Here is a 10,132-nt window from a genome sequence, read left to right as displayed (position 1 = left end):
TAGCCTTAGTGGGCTGGTATACCCCACACATCCATAAAACATTTGTCATAGCCTTAGTGGGCTGGTATACCCCACACATCCATAAAACATTTGTCCCAGGTGCTGGATCAGACTGCATAAACGTTTTTATCCTATTTTCATAAAATTTGAAATTGTCTTGTTACACCATGTTTTATGTCATGGTGAAGTGCCTCAATAGAAAGCATACTAATGCTGTTGGCTTTTTTGGTATATTGCATGCCAGTAAGAAGACTAAAAACAGGACAAAATAATGTAATCATGTTTATGACACCCATTATTTAGCAACTACCATTCACAAGTTTAATGACATAATTCAATTTCACATACAGTTACCATAATTCCATAAAACAAACAAGAGCTAAATATTGGAAAATACTACACATAAAGTCTATCAGTTACTTGTATACAAGTATTAACACGAAGATCTCAATATTACTCAAGGATAAGAAATGTGAAAAGTGGGGTAATTTGTAATCAACAGCAGATACAGATGTGCCATCTCAATTTGATCCCTCTTTTGTTGCTGAGAATTTTCCTGCACTGCAGGAAATGCACATTTCTAGTGTATTCAAGGCTTAAAAAGCTTCTAACGTTTATTATTACTAGCTTAAAACTTGATTTGCCCTAAGGAAAAATGTATCAACCCCTACAAAAATGGCCATTAATTATAATCCACAAATTTCCTGTTGCTGCAGGATTATTTTCCTGCTGAAAGAAAGTAGGTTTAGGTTTATATTCACAAACATGATTAATTCATTCAATCAATTTGTTCTTAATGTGATAACGTTAATTTAAAACAACAATAACAAGAGTCAAACAGAGGATGTAAGTTGTCAGTCACCATGCACACAGTGATCTGTACAGTGCATCCCTATGGAAAACATTTAGCTCTGACTCCCAAGCAGCTGTAAAGTGCGTTTTTAGGATGGATAACTTGAATTTAAAACAACAGTAAGAACAGAGTCAGAGGATGGAAGTTTAACTCAGTCTCCATTCACTAAAGAGGTTTACAGTGCATCCCTATGGAAAACATTTACCTCTGACCCCCAGGCAGAGTGCGTTTTTCAGATGGACTTGACAGATCATACCTCACATTCTCTGGATCCTGAAATCGTGCAGGGGCAGGCCCTTGTCTCATTTACCAATGCATCCATGGTCTCAGAGTTTGAATGGTAAGTCAAATAATACTCTTGCAACTGAGAGTTAAGGTTAAGCTCCTGCTTCCGGGCCTTTTTTCTGCGCTTGTGGTTGACTGAGTGCTGCTGCAGCTGCCTCATGCTATTGGGGTAGCGCCTCCACGAGACATAAATTACCAGCAGGATCAATGACACAGACAGAAATAGGGCTACACTGCCTGCAATGATTTTATGGAAGGCCATATGCTCAAACTCTAGTTCTGGGAAAAATGAGGAGGATTCTGGAGAGATGGAGGTCATGAGTATGGACTCTGTTGTGTCTTTTTCTGTCACAATCGGAGAGACAGGTTGTGGAGTGAGTCTTTGTACAGTTGATGCAGGTAGACCTTGGGTTATTGTGGTCGTGTTAGAGAGAGGTGTGGTGGGCTTTTTGGTGTCCACAACTAAGGCTGTGGTTTGCCTCATGATCATAGCTGTGGTTTGGTCTACAACTGATATGTCCACACATATTGTGTAGTTCCTCACTATGTCGATTACTCTGTCTCCCTGAACTGACTTGGGGCTGCTGCATATCATGTTGATGTCCTTTGAGCCTCTGAAGTTCTTCAGCCAGGTCACCAGGGGGCAGATAGTAGGGCTGCAGTCCCAGGCGTTACCCACCAGGCTGATGGTGGTAATGGAGACCCACGCTGAAACCGTGTCCTGAGACACGTTGCTCAGCTTGTTGGATTCAAGATTGAGTATCTGTAAGTTTGGCATACACTGGAAAACAGCTGGGTCCAAGATCTGGATGTCATTTCCTGAGAGGTCTAATTTTTGCAGCGTATGCCAGATCCAAGGCAGGCCCTGATTGATGGCTCGTATGCGGTTCCATTGCAAGTAGAGGACCTGTAGATTGTTAAGGCGTGGAAAAATAAAAAAATGTATCCTTGAAAATTGATTATGCTCCAGATGAAGCTCTTTCAACTTGAACAGCCCCAAGAAGGTGGTGCGGGTAAGGGTGCGTAGGTGATTGTAACCCAGGTCCAGGAACTCCAGGTTGCGACACTCCAGGAAAGTGCGTACAGGTATCCTGTTGAGACCATTGGATCGTAGGTGAAGGTTTTGGAGCTTACGCAGACCATAGAAATGACCTGGCTGCAGAGACTGTAGCTGGTTGTAGGACAAATCAAGATTACGCAGGTTTGGTACAGCATTGAAAGTCTTATTTTGTAGAAGTGTAATTTTGTTAGAGCTGAGAATCAGTTCTTTGAGCCTACGCACACCCTGAAAGGCTAAGCTATCTATGGCAGTGATGGAATTGTGGTCCAGGTAAAGCCAGATGAGCTGGTTGAGATGAGCGAATTGGTAAGGCAGCAGAGTCAGTAGGCTGTTGTAGCGCAGGGACAGACCCTGACATCCAGTAGAGATGTTTTCTGGGATATCTTGAAAGATGCCAGACTCGCAATAAACAATCTTCCCTTCACAGCGACAACTTGCTGGGCACATCCTCTCCCCCTTGCTGAGCAGCAGAAGAAAAGATGACAGGAGAAGAAGACATGAAAGATGCCTATCCCAAACTAGGGAACCTGTAGATGAGAAGAGATTTGAGTGCATGGGGCTACCAAAGCACACCTCCATTTCAGCATGTGTGCCCTGTCACTGTGCAATGTCCATGACAGATTGATATTTCAGGCAGATTTTTATTTTTTTGTGGCATTCTGTGAAGTGAAAATCCTGTCAACTATGGGTGATGGGTCTTTCTAAGACATAAATGCATAGAAACAGAACAGACACTGAATAACTTTCACATTTCATACCACTTATGAGCTCAATAATGTATAATGCATATTCATAAATATATAAAAGGGCAGGTATATTACTCAGTGACCAATCTTTTGTTGGGTTTTAGAGCAGCCAAACTACCCCTCATTATAAACCCTATATAATGCAATACTGGTTGTACACTGCATAAGAAAAGCAAGCATCAAGGAGTTTTATGTAACAAAGCTTCAAAGCACCATAAACTTTCATGAAATAGAAATATGTATCTTCATGGGTTTCATTGGTGGTCACTTACCCATTGCTGCTCAGTGAAATATGAGCAATCCTTTCAGCACCATGGAACTGTCCAAATAATGAATTTAACTCCTTTCGACACACGCCTGCTCTACCAATAGAAAACTGAAAATATTGCATGAATTGCCTCGTGAGTTTCAAGAGATGCTCTTAAATGTATACATCACTGACAATAATACTTTAAATCAGAATAAAAGACAAGTTAGAACGTCAGCAGTTCCAACAGTTCAATATATCCGCGGAAGAGCACAATGTACTCATCCCTAAATAGCCTACTGGACTGGTAGTGACTTCACCCGTACGCGGCAAAAAAAATGGAAATACTGGCTATGCGCAATAAACAATTCCGTTCAGGCGTGTCGGATTGCACAACCAAGTGCAACTGCAACACCTTGCGCCTTCTCGCTCTCTACATACACATGCATGCACCCTCGCGAAAAGAGAGGGAGAGACATAGCGGCATTTGAAATGTCTCTATTCCTTTGAAACTTTTTTAAGTGTAATGTTTACTGTTACTTTTTTATTTAAATTGTGTGATCTATTTCACTTTCTTTGGCAAGGTAAACATGTTTCCCATGTCAATAAAGCCCTTTGAATTGAGAGAGAATTTCACTGTATAAGAATCGGTCGCATTTATTGAAAGAAGTTCAACATACTCTGATTTATGAACGATCTATAATTATTTACAAAAGCTACCTTACTCATGACGAATTTTCATAAGTAAGAAAAAGTAGCCTCCCTAATCTGGTTAAAACATAAAAAATGTAATGACTAATTTCGCAGTTGTAGCCTATAGCAGGCGACTGCCCACAGTATCTACAAATAGCGTCACAACAAAATAGGAAAACATGTGTTGTAACAACATTATGGCTACATACAACTATAAGTAAACACAAAAGATGTATAGTTTGTCAATATAAAGTACTACAAGGGACCCTTCAAACATACATCATGTGCAGTTCAGGTCAGCAATAACAGTGAGAAGAATCTCTCCTAATACCTCAATGGTGTTTGGGAAATCAGATCAGTGCTGTTTAAACTAATGGCAGGATAAAAGGAAATAATTCAGTATTTTGGCCTTATGTGATTTCCTATTAATGAGAAGAATGTATGTGTTTTTAAGTCCCTACCCAGGTAGCACATAACGTTCTGAGAACCATGTTTCTTAGAGCTTGGTGAGAGCATGGTTGGCCTATGTTATTTGCATACAACCTTTCCTTAACTTTCTGTGAATGGTGCAGGATAGTTGCTTGGCTTTGGAATATTCTCAGCACATTTAAGGAACTATACAAAAAAAAAAAAAGGTCAAACATTGGTTACATTTCATTTCAATGTTGGGAATGTTCTAGGAACGTTCTCCAACTGGTTCGACATTGGGACATGTTCTCAAAAGTTCAGAGAATGTTAAAAAAAAAATTCTGCGGGAATTTCAGTACTTCAGCATAACGTTTCACACAGGTTTCCTCATGGTTCTATTTAAAGCTGTGTTCTCAAATTGATCTAAGAACATTAAGAAAACTTTCCATAAAAACCACAAGAAACTTTGAGTAATATTCAGAGAACATTCTAAGAATGTTATTTGAAAACATACAATCCAGTCTCAGCATCAACAAAACTGTCCTTTATCATGTTAAGTGTGTTGGCCACGCCCACTAATTGGCCACACCTGATCATAATGAGCGCTTAGTTCCTATAAAATGGGGTCTGTTTGAATAAACTAAAAAGAACATGGCATGCTAGCTCCTTCCTGGTGGACTAATTCCATGGATAGAAAACAAAAGATGATAGGTTTGTATCTCACTGATGCCTTGTCACAAGAAATGTGTCTGCATGATTAGTGCCCAAGGAAATGAATTTCCATGCATTTTAACAGTGCTTGTAGTTCAAAAAAGTTAACCCCAAATAAGCTAGCAGTGTTAAAGTCATGACCACTTGCATTGAGTGAAAGTCATCAAAATGTAGAATTTCTTTTTTCAGAGAATCAACTAAACCTCCCAGGAAAACTTTCAAGGAACCAAAGTAAACTGTTCTCAGAACCTCCCTGCAACCTAAAAATAAACCTTTTTAAAACAGGCAATTTTTCACTTCTGTTCTAAGAACGTTTAAAAAACATTTTTACCAGTCAGGAAGCTTATGGCTTTGTTCCCACAACCAATGTGAAACCAAAAACATACAGTCCCACAACTTCCAAGGAAACAAATGTGCTGGGGATTGACATCATGGGCCTATCATTTTGCAACAGGTCATTGTTCACAGTGGGCCATGTGAACTCTGCTTGCAATGCTCAGCAGTGTTTAACATCTAGCCAATGGATTGTTTCATCAAAAACAAAGATTAATTGACATGCCCCATATTTATTTGAGAAAAACAAACATTTCATACAAAATTCTGCACCTGGAACTAAATATTGTGTGCATGCTGACCACTGGTTTTGCCTGTCACAAGAGAAGGAACAATCTTACAGTATATTGACTCAAGTCACCGTGTTAGACGCGCTTCTTGGCCTTTTCACCCTGGGAAAAATAAATAAAAAGATGTACTGTTAAAAGTAATGACAACTTGCGACTATGATGATGATAATAATGCTAGAGCAACAGACAACAGTTGTCCTCACGTCGTTTGTTTGAATTTCAGTGATCTGAGTCTACTACACTACCTTTATGGTATTCCCCAACTCCAGTAGTGTCTGTTGATAGTGGGGTTCCATGCTCTTCAGATTCCCAGGCATGACTATCTGTTTGTGGATCCCAGGGCTGCCTGCATCCTTCACCATCTTCAGAAATTTATTCTCCTATAGAATAGCAATGACCAACATCAACCAGAATTAGCATACAAGAACTGTAGATCTATAACTAAAGCAGCAATTTTATAGCTATTAAAACTTGTCTGGCAGTTTAATCACAACTAAACAAAATTTAAACACATTTAAATAGAAATGTGCATTTTTTATGGAGGAGCAATGAAATTGACAGAATACTGCTTTTCTGCAATGCTATCATTCCAGCCTTGGCCACACATTGACATATTTTCATTGCTCTTTGTGTCTTATGTTTGAAAAATACATCCATCTCACCTGTATCCCCAACAGAAATGTGAAGGCCAGTCCAGATTTTCCCGCTCTTGCAGTTCTTCCAACCCTGTGCCAACAAAAAGTTGTTGCAGAGAAAGGCAAAAGAACATTGCATACATTGAAGTATCCCTTGTAGTACTTTACATTGACAAACTAAATGTTGTTACAACACGTTTTCCTATTTTGTTGTATGAACATTGCATACAAAAGCTACAACAAATACAATTCAACCTATGCAGTTACAAGTGTAACAGTCAAATAAAACAAGCTAGCTTACCGGTGAATGTAAGTCCTGATGAACTGTGGTGCATCGTAGTTCACAACACATTTCACCCCGTTGATGTCAATGCCTCTGGCAGCAGCATCAGTGCTGATCAAACTTGAACAGAAAAAATTTATATATATATTTGGCAAAGAATGGCTAAGAAAATAGGATATTCAATTATCCGCTAACAGACACTCATACTTACAGTTGGATCTTTCCCTGTTCAAATTCCTTGAGGGTTCTCTTCCTCTCATTGGGGGAGAGTCGTGAGGAGAACTCAGCTGCCTGCACTCCACCAAAAAGCTGCACTAGCAGGTACAGTCTGTCAGAGAACAGAGAGCAAAATCAAATTGCTGTGGACATGTAATCTTCATCCAATAATGCAGTAAGGAGAAAACCAGTGAAGATTCACCAACCTGTGAGCGGCTTCTCTGGAATTGGTGAAGCACAGAATGGGACTAAACTTCAGGCGCAATATGAAATGGAGGATGAGGAGGGGCTTCTTACTCAGAGTGCAGGGCACATAGTATTCCTAGAAAAGAGACCACAATGGCACAATGCTCTGGAATATAGGATAAATTATATATTTTTTTAATTGGGATGTTTTGTAACTTACTGTCAGGCCCTGTGGGAAGTTAAACCTCTCTTGAGACCTAGGGTTGGTCATTGACTGACTGTGGACAGAGCTGAAGAGTCTGGGCTGATGCAGGCCTAGCTGCTGCAACTTCTCTGGATTCTGAGTCAGTGTGGCTGAGAACAGGAGCTTCTGCAGAGGCATCTGCGGTGGTGACAAGCTGTCACAAAGTAAAAACAGATGTATTACATCACTGAAATGCATATACCCTAGAATAATGTATGAACGCACACAACCCATAGGTGCAGAACAGTTTGTATTCTCACTAACAAACCACATAGTTGCCAGTCCTGCATTTTCCAGTACTGTCTGAAAGAATGCTGAGAAGTGAGGTCTTACCTCGCTGCTGTGATAGATGCAGGCTCTGTCCTCTTGAAGATTGTGACTGCTTCAGAAACTCTCCTGGGTCTGTAAACTGCCTTGGTCACCAGACTGAGCCAAGACTGGTGCATGCTGTCAATCATCCGGTCTGCCTCATCAATAATCTGCAGAGGTTTGATATTGACCATCATGAAATATGAATCCTTTATTGAAATACTGTTAGTCATAACACCCACAAAAATACAAATGACATTGTACTAGTATTAGTGACTCACAAGGAAGCGAAGGTGTTCCAAACTGAAACCATCATTCTTATTGATGTGATCAACTAGTCTCCCAGGGGTTGCGACAACAATGTCTGCCAAACTGTGGCTTATTCCGCCTCTGCAAAGCAAGCAAAATGTGTATTTCTTTCAAATCGATTTTCTATTTAAAATTATGGTGTTATTTATGCAAAAAATACTATTTTGAATGAAAGGAAACTAAGCTTAAACAAATATAATAATTCATTATCCACCAAGGAAGAAAGACCTTGATGTGTCTTTACCTGTTTTCGGAGAGCGATGCCTGCTCGGCGGCAAAGGACTTTTGACCAGCAAGCATGACCACTTTCAAGCTGTTGCCCTCCGCATATGAACTGAATACTTTGCAAACCTGTTTGAGAAAACATTTAAACATTTTTCAAGCTCAGCTAACCAAAATAATCACAAGTTATCTCCATCATGGAGATTGAAGGTTTGACCCTAGTTACCTGCTGTGCAAGCTCTTTGGTGGGCAACACTGCCAAAACCCGGACTTCACATACAACTCTCTCCATCAGTGCCTAATGACAAAAAAATAGAAAAGTATGACTTATCTAATGAAAAAAACATTATATATATTATATATATAGTTAATGGTTTAATTCATACCTGAATAACAGGTATGACAAATGCCAGAGTCTTGCCACTCCCCGTTGGAGCAGACACACAAATGTCTCTGGGTTTGTAGCCCCCTCTTCCAATCAATAGACCATGAGAGACACTCTCTAAAATGGCTGGGATGACCTCCACTTGTACTGCAAATGAAAAACAACAGAAGTTGAGTACTTTCCCCCTCCCACATTGCGATACCAAAACAGATTTCAACTTTCAATCCTTCATGCCTGCTAACCTGGAAAGAGGTGATAAATTCCATTCCTCTCAAGTTTCCGTTGGAGTTTAGTACAAATTCCCGGGACGTCACTGATGGGGACTAGGTTGCTTGTAATGTCTCTCTGGATTACATCTGGTTCAGCAAGCCACTTGGGCAGGACTCTTTGTACCTAACATATTAAATATATAAAATGTATCATGAACATACTGTAAAGACATTTCCCATTACAAGTTATATCTACGCGCTAGTGCAATTCACCAAACCTTTTGAATAATCTTTTTCTCAAATCCTCCCAGTATGGTGAAACCAGTCTGAGAGCTACTTGTTTCTGTGTCTTGTATTGACTGGTCAGTCTGAATTTTCTCCACCATTTCATCATCATTTTTTAGCAGCTCTGCTTTGACAGCAGCAGCAGCCTCTTGCAGGTTTCTATTCTTATTGTGGACAGATGTCTGCTTCATCCCATCTAAGGAGAAGCAAAGACAATAAGGAACACTAATATAAAATGTATTCTTATGAATGTTATACCATTTCAACTGTAAATGTGTGATATAAAATAGATACACACCTTTTTCCTCTTCTGTCAGTTGCATCTTTTTCGTATCCTTCTTCTTTCGTGCATTATCACCCTCGGAAAGTTCTTCAGGGTCTGGTGGGGACACATCCTGGTTAACTTGCTCTTTCCTCTTCTTTGGGTGTTTTGTCTCATCGAGGTTGCCTCCCTTGTTTTTTCTTTTCTTCTTCACCGAGGTGCCCCCGTCACTCTCAACTGTTGTTTTTGACTGGTATTCTTCTTGACATGACAAGCTCTGTTGCTCCTTGACTTTGGCCTTCCTCTGAAGCTTAGCCAACAACGCGTTGGCTCGAGATTCGTTGCTCGAGCCATCATCTCCTTCATCCCCAAGGTATCTGTGAAAAGCATAGTCTTCAATGTACTTGGTTTCAGGTCCCCAATAAACACACTTTAATTACACTTAATAAACACTTCATAGCTAGCTGACTATATCAATCAAGAACTAAGGAAGCTAGCTAACGTTAGCGAACAACAAAGAGTGAACATACCTATTAATAAGGAACAGAGCCATTGTTCAAATGTTGAAAGGGCCAAAAAATTAGATGTGGGCAATAACTTCAATAATGTAACTTTATCTAGCAGCCATTCCACCACAATATATATTATAATTTAAACCCTTTTTGCTGTTTCACACGTGTGTTTTCCCAGAGCTATCTAGAGAAAGGAGGTGTCTTCCTGTTTAAAGTCGCTTTAAAATGACGTTAGCAAGAGTTGACCAAAAAAAAAAGGGTTGACCACTTTCAAAAATTAAGAGGTAATGTTTTCTTTATATCTTGTGAGTAAGTATCGCTATTCTTTTTATCTTATTTGGTCATAGCTTAATATTTTAACTAGTGTTATCAATATTTGTATATTTTTTAAATGCAGTTAACGCGTTATGAAAAGCCCGATACCCTCAGAACCCCCCACCCCTGTAATG

General features: G+C 39.7%; 2 protein-coding genes across 2 annotated transcripts; both read right to left on the bottom strand.

Moving 5' to 3' along the window:
* Window positions 1-269: 269 nt before the first annotated feature.
* LOC111957443 (leucine-rich repeat transmembrane neuronal protein 4-like) lies at window positions 270-5,444 on the bottom strand. The gene is made up of 2 exons (XM_023978267.3): window positions 3,217-5,444; window positions 270-2,725 (listed from the first exon to the last, which is right to left on the bottom strand). Exons 1-2 carry the CDS (start codon window positions 3,218-3,220, stop codon window positions 1,104-1,106), a joined length of 1,626 nt encoding a protein of 541 aa, XP_023834035.1. The 5' UTR covers window positions 3,221-5,444; the 3' UTR covers window positions 270-1,103.
* Window positions 5,445-5,549: 105 nt separating this feature from the next.
* Window positions 5,550-9,894, bottom strand: ddx51 (DEAD (Asp-Glu-Ala-Asp) box polypeptide 51). The gene is made up of 16 exons (XM_023979169.2): window positions 9,702-9,894; window positions 9,208-9,548; window positions 8,903-9,105; window positions 8,658-8,808; window positions 8,417-8,562; window positions 8,257-8,328; window positions 8,053-8,159; window positions 7,781-7,889; window positions 7,524-7,669; window positions 7,167-7,344; window positions 6,967-7,082; window positions 6,756-6,872; window positions 6,563-6,664; window positions 6,289-6,352; window positions 5,872-6,006; window positions 5,550-5,728 (listed from the first exon to the last, which is right to left on the bottom strand). Exons 1-16 carry the CDS (start codon window positions 9,722-9,724, stop codon window positions 5,702-5,704), a joined length of 2,037 nt encoding a protein of 678 aa, XP_023834937.1. The 5' UTR covers window positions 9,725-9,894; the 3' UTR covers window positions 5,550-5,701.
* Window positions 9,895-10,132: the final 238 nt, after the last annotated feature.

The sequence above is a fragment of the Salvelinus sp. IW2-2015 genome, linkage group LG33 (genome assembly GCF_002910315.2).
Source record: "Salvelinus sp. IW2-2015 linkage group LG33, ASM291031v2, whole genome shotgun sequence".
NCBI classification, from domain to species: Eukaryota; Metazoa; Chordata; class Actinopteri; order Salmoniformes; family Salmonidae; genus Salvelinus; species Salvelinus sp. IW2-2015.
The sequence above is the reverse complement of the archived record's forward strand: the minus strand, read 5'-3'. Positions and strand labels throughout refer to the sequence as shown.

Excerpts from the sequence above, each read along its gene's own strand:
- ddx51 (XM_023979169.2), bottom strand. The coding sequence starts at position 9,724 with ATGGCTCTGTTCCTTATTAATAG. Across the intron at positions 8,563-8,657 it reads AATTTATCACCTCTTTCCAG|TACAAGTGGAGGTCATCCCA; the intron begins GTTAGCAGGCAT and ends TTTCATTTGCAG. Across the intron at positions 5,729-5,871 it reads AGTTGGGGAATACCATAAAG|GGTGAAAAGGCCAAGAAGCG; the intron begins GTAGTGTAGTAG and ends TATTTTTCCCAG.